Below are 19,780 nucleotides of genomic sequence, written 5' to 3'. Positions count from 1 at the left end.
ATTCATAGAGCCCCCCAAAAAAGGGACAAAATGCCCACTTCTGGTACAAATTGTGTCGGCTTGTATATTGGTTGGAGCACATGTGCAGTGAGCGTTTTCTGGAAGTGTGCAGGGTTGGCAGGTCATAACATAAACCAGTAAGACTATTGTCACTGCTACATGCCAGCTAATGCCATCTCCTAATTACACATTGCTGAACACAAGCTTTGCAACAGGAAGAACCCTTTACCACCTCCGTTTAGAGGCACCATCAACCACTCGCATTTTAATCACTGGCTGATCTCTACTATCTGTTGCTATGATTAGAGAATTTGGTGTTTCCGAGAGTTCCTTGAAGTTGCTGAAGTACACAGGGAGAATTTGTCAAAGAATCTGAAAGGATTTATCCTGACTTCAAGGTATCTACACAAAGCAGTTACCCGCTTTTGTCTCAGGTACAGGAGTAGGAATTCAGCACGAGTGGAGAATGAGTAGAGGGTTGGCAAAGCAAGGTAATCTGTTGGGAGAGGGAGGACGATGAGGGAGAGAAGGGGTCTCAGTAGAAGACCCTGTCTACCTGTAATATAAGGGCCTGGCACAAATAGGGTTAATGTGGGGCTGAGTACAGTACCTGCCACACAGGGATGTAAGAGAGACACATGATCCGCACCCAGGATCAGTTTTGTATTGAACAGAACCCATGTACCAGCCAGCATGGAGCTCCCACCATCTACACTTTACTGTACATTTGTAAATCGTCCTAGTAATTAATAAAGACTTACAGTTACCCTACGTATGACTACAAAGACTTCTTCAGATCTACCGAGCTGTAGCTAACATTCTACAACATGATGGAGGCTTGAGGGAAAACCCCAAAACCTCACAGAAAATGCAGGGGGAAATTAAAATGCTGGAGGACGAAGAACAAAATTCAACAAAACAGTCTGACCTGAAACTCCAGACATAGGGGTGCAGGGGAAAAAATCACCAGGAAAAATCTCCAAAGAAAGGATCGGAAGATTACGGCAATAATTTGAAATTCCTTACTGCAGCACAAGGCTCATTGTAGTTCCTTTGTAAATCCAGCTTCTAATCCCAGAGTTCAAATTGAGCAGGGGGAGCTAAATCTTTAAAAACTTGAGGGTGCGGAAGTCCTGAGAAATCTTCAAATAAGTTCAGTCAGAAGTGGAGTTTGAAAAAACTCATCGCTAAAACCCAATCCCTGAGTTGGCTTCCGAGCTCCGAAATGGAAATAATTATTTTTTCAATAATCCAGGTGAATCACAGCTTCTAAACTCAGGCAAGAGAAAGCGAAAGGCAGGAGCTGACAAATTTGAGACATTTTTTTTCCAATTAAGGGGCAATTTAGCGTGGTCAATCCATCGACGCTGCACGTCTTTGGGTTGTGGGGGTGAGATCCACGCAGACACGGGGAGAATGTGCAAACTCCACACGGACAGTGACCCAGGGCCGGGATTGAACCTGGGTCCTCAGCGCCGTGTGGCAGCAGGGCTAACCACTGTGCCCCGTGCCACAAATTTGCAACTTTAAAGTAAAACTCTGGCAAGAGAACTCTGCAGGCAGTTGATCAAGGCAACCATGGTTGGAAGTTTTTTTTCAAGTTGAGCACAATCACCATTGGAGCAGAGCCTGGCAAAGTTGACAAGCTCAGAAAATCCCTTTGTCTCCAAGTAAATGATGACACCATCTTGAAATTAGGAATGCTCTTAAAGAAGAACCTACACTGTAAAAAATGGAACCAGGTGTCAGAAAACCACACTTCCAAATCAATTCGGACTAATCCAAGGCCCGGATCACTCACATAATTCGGTCCTTCGATAAAAGATTCCGAAGATACAGCATTGCTTCAGGTTTCGAGACAAAAAGTCAGAAGATCAGGTTAACACACTGCTTTACTCAAGAGGCCCAATTGCAGACTACAGTATTGCAAGACAGGGGGCGCGATTCTCCGACCCCCCACCAGGTCGGAGAATCGCCGTGGGCTGGCGTGAATCCCGCCCCCGCCGTGTCCCGAATTCTCCGCCACCAGAGATTCGGCGGGGGCGGGAATCGCACGCCGCCGGTCGGCGGAAATCCCCCGGCGATTCTCCGGTCCACGATGGGCCGAAGTCCCGCCGCTGTCAAACCACGCCAGCCGGCGTGGATTGAACCACCTTTCGAACGGCGGGACAAGGCGTTGCGGGCGGGCTCCGGGGTCGTGGGGGGGGGCGCGGGGCGATCTGGCCCCGGGGGGTGCCTGTGCCATGGGGGCACTCTTTTCCTTCCTCCTTCGCCACGGTCTCCACTATGGCGGAGGCGGAAGAGACCCCCTCCACTGCGCATGCGCGGGGATGCCGTGAGGGCTCGCCCCCCCAAGATGCGGAGAATTCCGCACCTTTGAGGCGGCGCGATGCCGGACTGATTCGCGCCGTTTTTGCCGCTGATTGCGGAGAATCCCGCACAGGGAATCAATACATATATTCTGCTACATTTGAGGAAGTACTAAAATGGATCAACATTTATTTTAACCTAAGAAACAATAAAATACAGGAAAGAACTAAAAAAATTGACATTTTTCATCGAATTTAGGCCACAAACATTGGACAAAAACATCCCCTCACCCTCAACAACACGAAGACGAGAAGAAATGCCGGGAGCAGCAAAGAAAGAAAAAGCGGTGGTAAAGGACAAGAGAAGTGAGTGAGAGGGTCAGCGGACCCACAAGGCAGCAGTACTCTCCGCCCCCCCACTCCCGCAGGACGATGGTCGGAAGGCATTCTGCACAAAAGAACTGAGGAAGGAACTAAAGGAAGAAATCAAAGTCGAGATCAAGGCAACGGTCAAGGTGGTGGTCAAGGTGGTGGTCAAGGTGGCGATCAAGGTGGTGGTCAAGGTGGCAGTCAAGGTGGTGGTCAAGGTGGCAGTCAAGGTGGTGGTCAAGGGGGTGGCCAAGGTGACGGTCAAGGTGCCGGTCAAGGTGATGGTCAAGGTGGCAGTCAAGGTGGTGGTCAAGCTGGCGGTCAAGGTGGTGATCAAGGTGGTGTTCAAGGTGCCAGTCAAGGCGATGGTCAAGGTGGCATCAAGGTGATGGTCAAGGTGGTGTTCAAGGTGGCGGTCAAGGTGCCAGTCAAGGCGATGGTCAAGGTGGCAGTCAAGGTGGCGGTCAAGGTGGTGGTCAAGGTGATGGTCAAGGTGGTGGTCAAGGGGGTGGCCAAGGTGACGGTCAAGGTGGTGATCAAGGTGGCAGTCAAGGTGGCAGTCAAGATGGCGGTCAAGGTGGCGGTCAAGGTGCCAGTCAAGGTGATGGTCAAGGTGACGGTCAAGGTGCTGGTCAAGGTGGCAGTCAAGGTGATGGTCAAGGTGGTGGTCAAGGTGGCGGTCAAGGTGATGGTCAAGGTGGCGGTCAAGGTGCCGGTCAAGGCGATGGTCAAGGTGGCAGTCAAGGCGATGGTCAAGGTGGCAGTCAAGGTGGCGGTCAAGGTGGCGGTCAAGGTGGTGGTCAAGGTGATGGTCAAGGTGATGGTCAAGGGGGTGGTCAAGGGGGTGGCCAAGGTGACGGTCAAGGTGGTGATCAAGGTGGCAGTCAAGGTGGCGGTCAAGATGGCGGTCAAGGTGGCAGTCAAGGTGATGGTCAAGGTGCTGGTCAAGGTGGTGGTCAAGGTGGTGGTCAAGGTGGTAGTCAAGGCGATGGTCAAGGTGGCAGTCAAGGTGGTGGTCAAGGGGGTGGCCAAGGTGACAGTCAAGGTGCCGGTCAAGGTGTTGGTCAAGGTGGCAGTCAAGGTGGTGATCAAGGTGGCAGTCAAGGTGCCAGTCAAGGCGATGGTCAAGGTGGCAGTCAAGGTGATGGTCAAGGTGGTGGCCAAGGTGGCGGTCAAGGTGCCAGTCAAGGCGATGGTCAAGGTGGCAGTCAAGGTGGTGGTCAAGGTGGCGGTCAAGGTGGCGATCAAGGTGGCAGTCAAAGTGGCAGGCAAGGTGGCGGTCAAGGTGGTGGTCAAGGTGGCGGTCAAGGTGGTGGTCAAGGTGGCGGTCAAGGTGGTGGTCAAGGTGGCGGTCAAGGTGGTGGTGACTGAGGTGTTGGCCACCATGCAGGTGGCTCTCAACAAGGTGGAAAAGAGGCTGGAGGCCCAGGGAAACATGATAAAAAAGCTGGAAAAAGCCTCAACAGATGACAGCGACGGTATCGTCGCCCTGGAGGCGGAAATAAAGAGGTTTGTGGCGACCCAGGGGAATCCGAAGGGAAAGGTGGAGGACCAGGAGAACCAGTCAAGGCACCAAAACATCAGAATAGAGGGCCTGCCAGAAGGAACCCAGGGCAGAGACCCAATGGACTATGTGGCCCAGATGCTGGGAAACCTGGTGGGGAGAGACAGCTTCCCTAACCCACCGGAGATTGACAGAGCCCACAGATCGATCGGACAAAATCCAAGGCTGGGGAGCAGCTGAGAATGATCATTGCCAAGCTACACCGGTACCAGGACCGGGAGAGAATCCTATGTTGGGCCAGGCAAACGAAGACCTGCATCTGGGAGGGGCACAGGATCAGGGTGGACCATTGGGCGAGAGCTGGCAAAGCGTCGGGCAGAATTTAGTAAAGTGAAGTCAGTTCTGAACAGGAGCAAATTCAAAAACAGGATGCTGTACCCAGCCTGACTTTGAGTCACGAACGAAGGCAGGGAACATTATTTTACCACTCCTGTGAACGCACACAAGTTCGTCCAAAAGAACAGTGATGAAGCAGACACCAGAGAAACGGAGAATGATGAAGGAAAATTTGCGCGAGACTGTACCGCGTCGTTCTGAACCTGGGAACCAGTCCACAGGAAGGAGGGGGCGAGGGCAGCAGAGCGCAGAAGAGGTTGAGGAGGAGGCAGAGAGGAACTTAAGAGGGGTCACCACACTAGCGGGAAAGCCAGCGCCAGAAGGTACGGGTGAGGGGGGGGGGGGGGGTGGCGCACATCCCACCGGGGAGAGAGTGCCTGGTGATGAGGGGGGGCGGGTACACTGCCAATTTGGGGAAATTGGGGGGGGGGGAGAACAAAGGAGGGGAACAACAGTGGGCTGAGGGGGGTAGCAGAAGGGGAGAGAAGCAGAACAACGGGGGGAACAAAGGGACAGGAGCGAAGGGCTCTAGGCGGCTGCATCAGGTAAGAAGGGAAACCCCAGGGACCCGGCCTCATGGTGAGGACGGTGACCGTGACAATTTTGGATGGCCCTCTAACAAAGGGAAATCCCGGAGGACGCATCCACAAGGTAAGTATTGTTGATCCCGCAGGAGGAGGAGGGGAACAAAAAAAACCCCTTCAGGATAGTCACCTGGAACATCAGGAGACTTAACGGCCCAGTGGAAAGATCCAGCGTCCTCCCCCACTTGAAAAGTATGAGAGCCGACATAGTCTTCCTCCAAGAGACGCACCTGAGGGAGATGGCATGGACAGCATCAGCTCCATGCAGGCGGGAAAAGACCAGATGGATTCCCGGCGGACTTCTACAAAACATTCATGGCAGCACTCGCCCCGCACCTGTGGGAGATGTGTGCAGACGCGCTAGCAAAGGGCACCTTGCCTCCAACGCAAGCTACTATATTGCTGATACCCAACAAAGACAAAAACCCAACCAAATCCTCCAGACTCATCTCGCTGCTCAATGTAGAAGCAAAAATACTTGCAAAAATCCTGGCCTTCTTCACACGAGCATCGTGGAAGAGTAGCGGATGACTCACCCTCTGATCTCATGCAAGCAAAGGAAGATCTAACCCTGGAACATGCAACCCAGGTAGTTCAGCAGTTTGTACTCTGTCAGTAGCACAGAACAATAAAAAAAAAAATGTTTTCCAATTAGGGGCAATTTAGTGTGACCAAACCACCTACCCTGCACATCGTTGGTGAGACCCACACAGACACAGGGAGAATGTGCAAACTCCACATGAACAGTGACCCGGGGTCGCAGAACAATTTTTAAGGGGGGAAAATAAACCGGCCATCAAGGGGCTAAGGAGGGCGGGTAGGCAACCAACCATAAAGAACAGAGGCTATCAGGCCAGAGAGCCAGCAGCAGCAACCAGGCAGCCGGCCAGGAGCACATGCGGTTGCCAAAGCTCGGGCCTGGCCATCCGAGCGAGAGCCGAGAGGTGAGCAGAGGAGCAGTCGGGAGGTGTGAACAAGGCCAGGCAAGCTTCGGTGTCATGTCTCAGGAAATCAGGGAGCAGTGGCCAGCGGAAGAAGCGTGACTTGACCAGAACCCTAGGCCAGTCAGGCAGGGTTGAGAGCACTCTGTTCAGCAGTGATTTTGGTTTCTGTGCCTTGCATTGTGTGAGCTGAGGGTGGGTGAGGTCAGGAGGGCACTGACATCATTCAGAGTGGGGCTCGACGTCATCGTGGGCGGTGCTCAATGTCATTGGGGGCGGGCTGCCATGTCACCAGAGGGCGGGGTATGACATGAGGCCTTCGCAAAGAGGGAGAACGCAGGGCCCCCAAAAGTGTCTGCCTCTGAGGTTAGGCCCCTGAACTAGCCAAAGATGTGGAGCAAGGGGCCCCCACAGGCGAGATCAATATCCTGCGAGTTCAGCCCAATGCTACAGGATTGGGCACTGTAGCAAACCCTGCAGGGCAAAATCTCTGAAACGCACAGGAGGTCCTAAGACTATCCATGAGATGGAGATTGCAAGCCCTGTAGACCACAGTCATGCTTCTTGGATAAGTTCAAAGATCTTGCTTTCTCAGTCAATGGCCATTTAATAAAGTTTAAATTAGACGCAGGAGCTGGTGTCACAGTCCTGTCAGACAAAGAACCGTGGCTAGTGACCCAGCAGCTGACGCCACCCAGAACATCCCGACATGGAGCAGGAGGCCTGAAGCTCCTAGTGAAAGGCAACCTGCAGGCAACACTGAGAGACACAAATAAAATACTCCATCAGACTCTCTTTGTGATCCACAACCAGGAATGTTCCTTACGAAGCTGCAAAGCTTGTGTTGAACTTAACTTGTTACAATAGATTGATGAGGTTAGCCAGCAAGGGTCTGGCCCCAAATACAAATAATAATAATAATAATCTTTATTGTCACAAGTAGCCTCACATTAACATTGCATTGAAGTTACTGTGAAAAGCCCCTAGTCGCCACACTCCGGCGCCTGTTCGGGTACACAGAGGGAGAATTCAGAATGCCCAATTCACCTAATAGCACGTCTTTCGGGCCTTTTGGGAGGAAACCGGAGCACCCGGAGGAAACCCACGCAGACACGGGGAGAACGTGCAGACTCCGCACAGACGGTGACCCAAGCCGGGAATCAAACCCAGGTCCCTGGCGCTGTGAAGCCACAGTGCTAACCACTATGCTACCTTGCCGCCCTTAAACTGAAATCACCTCCGGTAGCGATGCTCTTCACAGGACTGGGGTGATTGAAAAACGCAGATAGGATCAGACAGAGAGGCTGCCAAACCCAGTTGCTTATTCACACCATATATAATCCCCACCCAATCATGAAGCAATTGCAGACGCAGCTGGGTGAGATGACAAACATGGGACTCATCTCCCCAGTCACTAAACAACCGCATGGTGTTCCAGGATGGCCTCAGTCCCAAAACCTAACCTGTCCATCCGAATTAGCATCAAGCTAACACAGCTTAATAAAGCTGTAGCCAGAGATGTACATCATATGTCCTCAGTGGATGAAAGCCTGATTAAACTTTTGAAGAGCAGCATTTTCAAAAAGCAGTTAATCACGTCTCCCAAGCTGCTGACAGCAGTTGTTACCTTTTCGGCAGATTCTGCTTTAACTGCCTTCCATTCGGTGTCAGAGTGCTAGCAGAAATAGTCCAACAAAAAATCTTAGTCATTTTGCAGGGTCTTCAGGGTGTCATTTAGAAAGATGAATTGGTTTATGTTTCAGTGGTGGATCAATATGGCAAGAGACTCAGGGAGTGCCTGCGGGAAGCAGGGTTGTTGTTGAATGACAAATAGGAGTTGTCAGAAACATCAATTTGATTCCTGGCCCACATTGTCAGCAATAAAGGCATCATGACAAACCCACAAAAACCAAGACTATCAGAAAGTTCACAACCCCTGCCTCAACTCCAAACCTCCAGTGATTCTTCAGAATGGTGAACTCGCTGACAAAACCTTGACCAAATTTGGCACAGTTCACAAAACCCTTGAGGCATCTTCTAAAGAAGGAGCAGGCAATGGTGCTGGCACACACATCAAGGGTATCAAGGAGATACTGCTCTCCACAGACATTCTGCTCCACTATGACCCAGTCCTGCCCACCACTATTGCGGATGCTTCATCCACAGGTTTCAGGAACAACTGGATGGAAATGATCGACCTGTGCACTAAGCATCCAGAGGGCTGATGGAGATGAGTTACCACAACACAGATCAGGAAGCCCTCGGAGTCACATGGGCATGCAAGAAGTTTTCAGACTATATCGACGGCCTCAAGGTTACAACTGAAACAGAACACAAGGCACGAGTCTCCTCAATGGATGGGAGGAAGCTGGCAGAAATGTCTACCAGAATCTAGGGATTTCCCCTGTGCCTCATGAGGTTTGCCTCTGAGATGGTTACATTCAAGGTTTAAGTCAGACAACAGCAGACACACTTTCAAGAGCCCCATGGGTCTCCCGACAGAACAGGATATCAATCTCATTGAAGAACAGGAAGAGTATTCCCAATTGAGAAGCAAACACCTGCCAGCGACCATAATAACCAGCCAAGAACAATGCAGAATGAGGAGTGTGTTTGAATCCGCAGATGCTGCTAACAAGGATGGTCGCAGCAGAGATCAAACAGAGGGAGCACCTAAACCTGGTTCAAACAATAATAATAATTACTAATCTTCCTTAGGGTCACAAGTGGGCTTACATTAACACTGCAATGAAGTTAGTGTGAAAATCCCCTCGTCGCCACATTCCAGCGCCTGTTCTCCCCGTGTCTGCGGGGGTTTCCTCCGGGTGCTCCGGTTTCCTCCCCCAAATCCTGAAAGACGTGCTGTTTGGTGAATTAGATATTCTGAATTCTCCCTCTGTGTACCCGAACAGGCGCCGGAGTGTGGCCAATCCTCAGGTCTATTGCTTTTTCTTGTTAATTTCTCCGCCTTTTCTGCTTCTCTAATACTATCTCTAATTTCCCTTGTAAGCCATGGTTTGGCCACAGTTCCCTTTCTACTCTTGCGGCAAATAGGAATAAACAACTTCAAACTTTAAAGATTGGGGCGATAATTTGGAAGGGTGCCCTGATCTATCCCACTACAAATTTCAGGCCCTCCCCAGCCTATTTTCAATCCCCCCAAGAACCCCACTCAACTCCCCCTCTGTCTGGTAAGGCCCCCCCCCCCCCCCCCCCCCAGGCCCGATGCCTGGCATTGCCAACCTGATACCCAGGCACCATGGCAGTGCCCCTGCCAGCCTTGCAGTGTCACTTGGGCACCCTGGCAGTACCAGTGGCACTGCCAGGGTCGTGGGTGGCATCGCCAGGGTGCCAGACTGGCAGTGCCAAGGTGCCTGGGCGCCAGGGTGCTATCATGCCCTGTCCCTGACCATCCGGGGGTCTCTAATGGCCTTGGAGATTCCCCCAGGTGCCATTATGCCTGGTCCACGTTTGTGTGGACCAGAACTAAACGGCGCCATGGCGAGGTCTCACAGGCTGTTGAGTCCCAGGTGCCGGGAGAATCCGGCAAACGTATATTAAATTGAACCGTTAAATATGCTGATTTGGGTGATGCCCAGTGAGGGTGAGATCCAGATCACAATGTGTCACGAGATTCCATTGGATTTCGAGGGTTGCAGGTCTTGCGGGACGAGGATCACACACAAAAGCAGTGAAAGAGATATTCAAGAACCACAGCGTCCCAGACAAGATCATGCCCAACAACGGTCCACAATTTTCAAATGAGTACTTTGTGAACTTCTCCATCACATCCGGCTTCCATCACCACACCAAGGCCCACAGTCAAATGGGAAGGCTGAAAGAGGCGCCCAGACAGTAAAAGCCCTGCTAAAAAGAACAAGGACATCCCCATAGCACTGCTTACATACAGGTTCACCCCTTTACAACGTGGCCTGTCGCTATCTGAACTGCAGATGGGCAGGAAGCTCCGTACACAATATCCAATCCTGCAGAAAAAAAACCCTTACAGGGGTTGGCATCCAAGGATTAGCAGGACATCCAAACAAGGGAACAGTGCTCCAGGCAGAAGCATGCTGCCTACAACAGAAGTTACTGCACCAATTACAGAAATGTGACAAGATCTGGATTAAGGACCTCAAGAGACAGAAGGTACCATTATTAGGAACAACAAGGGCCAACCTCGCTCATACCTGGTTGGCATTGCAGAGGGCACAGTCAGGAGAAATATCCCAAGACTGTCAGTCTTCACCGTACAATGGAGAGATATTGAGGAACATACAAGTTACCAGAACAACAACCAAACCTACAGGAAGATCCAGCAGCGACAAATCCTCCCACTCCTCCAACAGTAGTGTGAATCAGATATGAAGGCTTCCTGAACCTTTCAATTCAGGGACTTGAAGGCACCCATTCCCTTTCTGCCTGTTCAATCTTCACCTGCGGTGTGACCACCTCATTGAATGTACTATCCATCAGTTCCTCAGCATGGCAGATGCTCACAGTGAATCCACCCTCAGCTCCAGCTCCGAAATGTGGTTAGCCAGAAGCTGCACTTGGACACACTTCCTGCACACGTCACCAGGGACAACTGGTGTTTCCATGATTTGCCACATAGCACAGGAAGAGCAGATCATGGGTGCGAACTCGAATGCTTAAGTCTCTTATTTACTTCCTTTTTTACTACATTACATATGCCGACTTGACCTAGAGTATTTAAACATCCATCCTTAGCCTCAACATCCGTCATGTCCCTCTCCTTGGTGAATACCGATGCAAAGTACTCATTAAGAATCTCACCCATTTCCTCTGACTCCACGCATAAATTCCCTCTTTTGTCTTTGAGTGGGCCAATCCTCTTGCTCCTTATATACGAATAAAAGGCTTTGGGATTTTCCTTAACCCTGTTAGCCAAAGATATTTCATGACCCCTTTTAGCCCTCTTTATTGCGCGTTTGAGATTTGCCCTACTTTCCCGATATTCCTCCAAAGCTTCATCAGATTTAAGTAGCCTAGATCTTATGTATGCTTCCTTTTTCATCTTAGCTAGTCTCACAATTCCACCCGTCATCCATGGTTCCCTAATCTTGCCACTTCTATCCCTCATTTTCACAGGGACATGTCTGTCCTGCACTCTAATCGACCTTTCCTTAAAAGACTCCCACATTTACCCTTAAAGAGCTGCTCCCAATCCACATTCCCTAGCTCCTGCCTTTCCTCAATTTAGCACTCTTTCTTTAGGACCACTCTCGTCTTTGTCCATGAGTATTCTAAAACTTACGGAATTGTGATCGCTATTCCCAAAGTAATCACCGACTGGAACATCAACCACCTGGCCGGGTTCATTCCCCAATACCAGGTCCAGTATGGCCCCTTCCCGAGTTGGACTATTAACATACTGCCCTGGATGCTCCTCACAAATTGTGCTCCATCTACGCCTCCAACACTACATGAGTCCCATTCAATGTTGGGGCAGTTAAAATCTCCCATCACGACCACCCTATTGCTCCTACATTTTTCTATAATCTGTCTACATATTTGTACCACGACTTCACGCTCGCTTTTGGGAGGCCTGTAGTAAAGTCCCAACAATGTTACTGCACCCTTCCTTTTTCTTAGCTCTACCCATATTGCCTCAGTGCTCGAATCCTCCATCGTGCCCTCCTTAATCATAGCTGTGATATCATCTCTGACCAGTAATGCAACTCCTCCACCCCTTTTACCTCCCTCTCTATCCCTCCTGAAGCATCTATAGCCTGGGATATTTAGTTGCCAGTCTTGCCCTTCCCTCAAACAAGTCTCCGGAATACCAATAACATCATATTCCCAGGTACTAATGCAAGCCCTACGTTCATCTGCCTTACCTGCTACACTTCTCGCATTGAAACAAATGCACCTCAGACCACCTGTCCCTTTGCGTTCATCATCTCTTCCCTGTCTACTCTTCCCCTTAGTCACATTGAGTTTATTATCTAGTACCTTGCTGGCTTTAGTTGCTGCCTCTTTACTGACCTCTGACTTCCTAATCTGGTCCCCATCCCCCTGCCACATTAGTTTTAAACCTCCCCAACAGTGTTAGCAAAAGCACCCCCTAGGACATTGGTTCCAGTCCTGCCCAGGTGTAGACCATCCGATTTGTAATGGTCCCACCGCCCCCAGAACCGGTTCCAATGAGCCAAAAATCTGAACCCCTCCCTCCTGCACCGTCTCTCAAGCCAAGTCTTCATTCTGACTATTCATGAAATTCTACTCTGACTGTCTCGTGGCACTGGTAGCAATCCTGAGATTACTACCTTTGAGGTCCTACTTTTTAACTTATCTCCTAACTCCCTAAATTCTGATTGTAGGACAATCAGAATTTAGGACCTCATCCCATTTTTTACCGATATCGTTGGTGCCTATACGCACCACGACAACTGGCTGTTCACCCTCCCCCTTCAGTATGTCCTGCAGCCGACCTGAGACATCCCTGACCTGTGCATCCGGGAGGCAACATACCATTCGGGAGTCTCGATTTCGACCACAGAAATGCCTGTCTACTCCCCTTATGATTGAATCCCCTATGACTATAGCCCTGCCAGTCTTTTTCCCACCCTTCTGTGCAGCAGAGCCAGCCACGGTGCCATGAGCCTGGCTACTACTGCCTTCCCCTGGTGAGTCGTCTCCCCCAACAGTATCCAAAATAGTATACCTGTTTTGGAGGGAGATGACCGCAGGGGACACCTGCACTGCCTTCCTGCTCTTTCTCTGCCTTTTGGTCACCCATTCGCTGTCTCCCTCACCAACCCTAATCTGCGGTGTGACCAACTCACTGAACGTGCTATCCATGATCTCCTCAGCATCGCGGGTGCTCCAAAGTGAGTCCATCCGCAGCTCCAGAGCCGTCATGCGGTCTAACAGGAGCTGCAGCTGGACACACTTCCCGCACATGAAGGAGTCAGGGGCATCGACCGCGTCCCTGAACTCCCGCATTGAGCACGAGGAGCATAACACGGGTCTGGGATCTCCTGCCATTTTTACACTTTACCATAACTGATTACAAATATAATATCAAATAATGAATAAGTGAAAGGAATAAGGATTTTACTTACCAATCACAATACTGACCAACCCACGAAGAGTTAAATTCCTCCCAGCTACGTACCTTCCCGACAGACCCCTGGCCACTGCTCCCGCCGAAAATCTGAAGCTATAACTTGCGAATAAAAGAAAAAGAAAAGAGAGAGCTTACCTGATATTCACTCACCCCCATAGATTAGAGGAGTTGAAATGGTGGGAGACACTACAAGTGTAGTGTCTCGGGTTTAGCAACCGCCTAACTTAAATAGAGGTAAAAATCAAACACTTGAGCACCTACCTGATTCGCAAGCTGCACTCCGGCTCCCTCTCTCTCTCCCGCTTCCGGAAATGAAGGCCGCTGGAACCTGGGGGCAAGTTTAAACACCTACCTGAATCCCAAGCTGCACTCGCTGCGCTCCGGCTCCCTCTCTCTCTCTCCCACTCCTGAAAATGAAGGCCGCTGGAACCTGGGGGCAAGTTTAAACACCTACCTGAATCCCAAGCTGCACTCGCTGCGCTCCGGCTCCCTCTCTCTCTCTCCCACTCCTGAAAATGAAGGCCGCTGGAACCTGGGGGCAAGTTTAAACACCTACCTGAATCCCAAGCTGCACTCGCTGCGCTCCGGCTCCCTCTCCCGCTCCCGGAAATGAAGGCCGCTGGAACCTGGGGGCAAGTTTAAACACCTACCTGAATCCCAAGCTGCACTCGCTGCGCTCCAGCTCCCTCTCCCGCTCCCGGAAATGAAGGCCGCTGGAACCTGGGGGCAAGTTTAAACACCTACCTGAATCCCAAGCTGCACTCGCTGCGCTCCGGCTCCCTCTCCCGCTCCCGGAAATGAATTATTAGCCGAGGCATAGAGTTTAAGAACAGGGAGGTTATGCTGGATCTGTATAAAATGTTGATTAGGCCACAGCTAGAGTACTGTGTGCAGTTCTGGAATCCACATTATAGGAAGGATGTGATAGCACTGGAAAGGGTGCAGAGGAGATTTACCAGGAAGTTGCCTGGGCTGGAGAGTTTTAGTTATGAAGAGAGATTGGATAGACTTGGATTGTTTTCCTTGGAGCAGAGGAGACTAAGGGGGAACATGATTGAGATGTATAAAATTGAGGGGCGTAGACAGAGTAGACAGGAATAAACTTTTGCCCTTGGTGGAAGGATCAATGACCAGGCGGCATAGATTTAAGGTAAACGGCAGGAGGTTCAGAGGGGATGTGAAGAAAAACCTTTTCACCCAGAGGGTGGTGGGAGTCTGGAACTCGCTGCCTGAAAGGGTGGTGGAGGCAGAGACCCTCAGAACATTTAAGAAGTATTTGGATCTGCACTTGCTAAGCCAGGGTCGACAAGGCTATGGGCCAAGTGCTGGGAAATGGGATTCGGTTAGATGGTTATTTTTGACCGGTGCGAATGCGATGGACTGAAGGGCCTTTTCTGCGAAGACCTTGATAACTCTTTGAGGAACAGCATGTGTGAGATGTCTGTCCTTCACTAAAGAGGTTGTGACTGAAATCTGCCAACTGCTGCAGTCACAATTGCAACCTTTTTGCACAACCAGTGACTGCAAAGGTGACCACAGCTTTGAATTGTTCTACAATGGCCTCCTTCCAGGCTGGTGCTGGTAATATTTTCAACATCTTGCAGTTTGCTGCCTACAGTTGCATAAAGGAAGTCACAGGCACTTTCTATTCAGAGGCAGCCAATTACATTTTAATGGCTTTTGGCAGAGAGCAGCAGCCAGGCTGAGCATGCTGTTCCCTGAGGATTGAAGACTTCTTCATACTGCTTTGTGCGACTAACTGAATGCACATCGCTTTGCAGACGCCACATGTGAGCTCTGAGGTGCAGCACAATTGAAAGGATTCCACTCTCTCAATGCCCTGCTGGTGTTGTGACGATATGCAGATTGGAAAATTATCTAATTTTAAAAAGGTAGCTCTGGCAACAAGCAACTGAGCAAATTTCCTCAAACCTCATATGACCAGTTTCAGTCCAATGTCCGAGACAATCACTATTCCCAGCTGAGATTAATGCCCAAAACCCTACATCAATTGGAATACAACAAAGACTCACGCGGAACTCCAGGGATCTTTCGCAGGCGTGGTTTTTGCAGCATTGGCCACGGGCCTTGATGAGTCTTAGAGATGGTTTCAATTTCCCCTGATTGGCAGTTTCTGTAGCACCAGGTGATGTAGTTGAGTTTGGAACCGCCCTGAGGAGAAAGAGAGTTTCAACCACAGGAATGATGAGGTTTTTGGATGTTCATTGATCTGTCTGAGGAGGGGTTAGGACAACTGGTGGAGAATATTGTGTTTTCATTTACCTCTGAAACCTGTGCTAACTCTCACTGGGACACAGTTCCTGAAGGTGCTGACTCTCACTGGGACACAGTTCCTGAAGGTGCTGACTCTCACTGGGGGACAGTTCCTGAAGGTGCTGACTCTCACTGGGCCACAGTTCCTGAAGGTACTGACTCTCACTGGGGCACAGTTCCTGAAGGTGCTGACTCTCACTGGGGGACAGTTCCTGAAGGTACTGACTCTCACTGGGGGACAGTTCCTAAAGGTATTGACTCTCACTGGGGGACAGTTCCTGAAGGTGCTGACTCTCACTGGGGACAGTTCCTGAAGGTACTGACTCTGACTGGGGGACAGTTCCTGAAGGTGCTGACTCTCACTGGGGTATAGTTCCTGAAGATACTGACTCTCACTGGGGTACAGTTCCTGAAGGTACTGACTCTCACTGGGGGACAGTTCCTGAAGGTACTGACTCTCACTGGGGGACAGTTCCTGAAGGTACTGACTCTCACTGGGGGACAGTTCCTGAAGGTGCTGACTCTCACTGGGACACAGTTCCTGAAGGTACTGACTCTCACTGGGGGACAGTTCCTGAAGGTACTGACTCTCACTGGGGTATAGTTTCTGAAGGTACTGACTCTCACTGGGGTACAGTTCCTGAAGGTACTGACTCTCACTGGGGGACAGTTCCTGAAGGTACTGACTCTCACTGGGGGACAGTTCCTGAAGGTACTGACTCTCACTGGGGGACAGTTCCTGAAGGTGCTGACTCTCACTGGGGTACAGTTCCTGAAGGTACTGACTCTCACTGGGTTTATAGTTCTTGGAGGAGCACTGGGTGAACTGCCTATTATGAATAATAGAGGATTGTTAATAATTAATTAATTGCAGGCATGTTATGAATACAGAAAGGGAAGTCTTCTGTTGTTTCTAAAAATTGTTCTGATATAGAAGGGAGAGGCAGAATGGTGTTAATATTATTGGCATTGGTGAAAAATAGCTGCAAATTATAAAAATAAATTTTAGTTGGTGAAAAATGATGCACTTCTTGAAAAGATTGTAAGTGTTAAATGTGCACCAAAAATCCGTTTAAATATTTGATGAGGATCTGCAGCAGGAAATTATTTACATTAAATAATTCAGGGAGCATGGAAAATGAGGAGCCAGTTTAACAGAAATATTTGTTTCAGCATTAAAATAAAAGGACAGAAAATAAACATTTTAAATCAATAAATATACCTATTGGAGTTTACTGTTGCTTTAGATACTGAGATCAGCCACAACAGAAATAGAGGATTAATATCTCTGAGTTAAATCCTGTATTTTCCCTCAGATTTAATAGAACTGTCAAATTTAATGTCAGTACAATATGTTTTACAGCTTATGACTGTCTATAACATTGATACTGTCAGGATAGATACTGCTGTATTACACAGTGAACACTGAGAATCTGGGGCACACTCACCACAACATCCTTTTGTGAGGTAGCACTGAGTTCCTGTTTGATGGAGTCACTCCCAGTGAAATCTGCAGAACACTCAGATATTTCTGATACTTCATTTCTTCGATGTTCGAAACAATACTGCACCAAAACAAGCAGACAAAATGGGCCCCTCAGCTCTGGGCAGCTGCCACTCCACAAGCTGCTTCAATTCTTTGCAAAAGCTTTTCTCAATGGAAAATTGACACAGATAGAAATTCACTGAGGAATTGTGAAGACGAGAGAAGCAATGGCCACCAGCAAGCTGGTCCAAGCTGTCGGCAGTGATCAGTCAGTCTCAGAACAGAGTTAATCCTGCCTGTAGCATTCAACACCAACCACCTCTTCAGTTTATTAACCCAGAAAGGCTTTGCAACATGTTCTGGGCCTAGGGGTGATTGCCCTTGATTGAGACAAGAAATCAAAATGTGGGTTTAGGAACTTCATGAATCAAAAAATAAAAAAATCAGAGCCTGGAACAGAATGAAGTTAATGAAGTGGAAAAGCAGGTGTCTCAGTCTCTACACTGGCGGTTAATGAAACACTCCACAATTCTCATCCATCATTTCTGCGCTTCCTGACGTGACATTCGGATAAATATTTCACCAGCCATTATGCAGGGTCATTCAGGCCATTCAGTCCATCAAGTCTATGCCGGTTCTTTGTACAGCAGTCCTGTCAGTTTCATTTCCCACCTTTATTTCCACAATCCTGTAAATTTATTTCCATCTCGAGCCCATCCAATTTCCTTTTGAAATCATTGATCTTCTCCATTTCCACCAGCCTCACAGGCAACAAGTTCCAGGTCATTATCACTCACTGTACTCAAACTGTTCTTGCTCACATCCTCCTGCAGCTGATCTCGAAAATCTCAAATCTGTGTTTTCTAATCTTTGAGCTGGCTGGAACTGGCTTTTCTTTGTGCACCTGATCTAAACCTGTAATCCGTACAATTGATCAATTCTTCCCTGAATCTCCTTTGCTCCAAAGAGAATAGCCCCAGCATCTCCAATCTACGTTATAGCTAAAATCTATCAACCCCGGAACCATTCTGTGAAATCTCCGCCGCACCTTCATATCTTTTCTAAAGTGACGGGAACTGGATGCAATATTCCAGCTGTGACCTATAAAGGTTCAGTATAAATTCCCTGATTCTGTGCTCAATATCTTTATTTATAAGGTCCAAGGTCCCATATGCTTTGCTCGCCATTCACCAAATGTGCCTTTCCACCGTCGAAGATCTCGGTACATGTATCCCCGGGTCCCTCTGTCCTGACACACTCTTTGTGCCATTTAGTCTATGTAGCTTCTCCCTAGCCCTTCTGAGAAAATGCATCATCTCACATTTCTCTGTATTAAATTCCATTTGCTATTTTTCTGCCCATTCAACTAGCCTATCAATGTTCTGTTGCCAGAAGATTGTGTGGAGGATTTTAGTTTGTGAAGAAGATTTTAGTTTAGACGGGCAGCATGGTCGGCGCATGCTTGGAGGGCCGAAGGGCCTGCTCCTGTGCTGTACTTTTCTTTGTTTTTTGTTCTTTGCCACTACTGCTGCTTGTAACTGTTCCTATCAGGAGATCTGCTATCATGCTTTGTCGGGGTCATCTATGTTTGTGCCATTTTTCACACATCCATTGTAGCTCGTGTGAGGAAAATAAGAGTGTTAATATTTCTTTCTGCGGAGCAGCACGTGGCCAAACATACCCCCACCCAGAACCCCTGTAGTGCTGGACATGACCAGAACATGTGGGTGTGGCTCGCTGGGGTACTCGAGCATCTCCCACACCTATCCTCTACCCCGAAAAATTTACTGAGCCGTGCTCCAGTCATATGCGCCCTGTGTAGAATTGTATCAGGCTTAGCCTGGCACACGAGGACGACGAGTTTACCCTACGTAGGGCCTCAGCCCACAGCCCCTCCTCAATCTCTTCCCCCAGCTCTTCTTCCCATTTCCCTTTCAGCTCATCTACCATGATCTCCCCCTCGTCCCTCATTTCCCTGTATATATCCGACACCCTACCATCCCCCACCCACATCTCTGAGATCACTCTATCCTGCACCTCCTGCGTCGGGAGCTGCAGGAATTCCCTCACCTGTTGCCTCGCAAAAGCCCTCAGTTGCATATACCGAAATGCATTCCCTTGGGGCAACCCATATTTTTCTGTCAGCGCTCCCAGACTCGCAAACGTCCCATCTACGAACAGATCTCTCAGTTGTACTACCCCAGCTCTTTGCCATGCTCCAAATCCCCCATCCATTCTTCCCGAAACAAACCTATGGGGCTGTTGCTGTTTGTCATTTTTATCAATGACCTAGAGGAAGGCGCAGAAGGGTGGGTGAGTAAATTTGCAGACGATACTAAAGTCGGTGGTGTTGTCGATAGTGTGGAAGGATGTAGCAGGTTACAGAGGGATATAGATAAGCTGCAGAGCTGGGCTGAGAGGTGGCAAATGGAGTTTAATGTAGAGAAGTGTGAGGTGATTCACTTTGGAAGGAATAACAGGAATGCAGAATATTTGGCTAATGGTAAAGTTCTTGAAAGTGTGGATGAGCAGAGGGATCTAGGTGTCCATGTACAGAGATCCCTGAAAGTTGCCACCCAGGTTGATAGGGTTGTGAAGAAGGCCTATGGCGTGTTGGCCTTTATTGGTAGAGGGATTGAGTTCCGGAGTCAGGAGGTCATGTTGCAGCTGTACAAAACTCTGGTACGGCCGCATTTGGAGTATTGCGTACAGTTCTGGCCACCGCATTATAGGAAGGACGTGGAGGCTTTGGAGCGGGTGCAGAGGAGATTTACCAGGATGTTGCCTGATATGGAGGGAAAATCTTATGAGGAAAGGCTGATGG

The 19,780-nt window shown here is 49.3% G+C and overlaps 1 protein-coding gene across 1 annotated transcript in view; it reads right to left on the bottom strand.

Moving 5' to 3' along the window:
* The window catches only part of tjp1a (tight junction protein 1a), a 250,349-nt gene extending 233,321 nt beyond the window's left edge, over positions 1 to 17,028 (bottom strand). Inside the window, exons 1-2 of the mRNA XM_072492586.1 lie at positions 16,919 to 17,028; positions 15,230 to 15,368 (exon numbers count right to left, since the gene is read on the bottom strand). Of these exons, the coding sequence (XP_072348687.1) occupies positions 15,230 to 15,368; positions 16,919 to 17,013 (234 nt within the window). The 5' untranslated portion in view covers positions 17,014 to 17,028. The remainder of the gene's footprint in view (positions 1 to 15,229; positions 15,369 to 16,918) is intronic.
* Positions 17,029 to 19,780: the final 2,752 nt, after the last annotated feature.

This window comes from Scyliorhinus torazame, chromosome 30 (assembly GCF_047496885.1).
Source record: "Scyliorhinus torazame isolate Kashiwa2021f chromosome 30, sScyTor2.1, whole genome shotgun sequence".
In the NCBI taxonomy this organism is placed as follows: Eukaryota; Metazoa; Chordata; class Chondrichthyes; order Carcharhiniformes; family Scyliorhinidae; genus Scyliorhinus; species Scyliorhinus torazame.
Note: the sequence above shows the minus strand (reverse complement) of the source record. Positions and strands in the feature narration are given on the sequence as shown.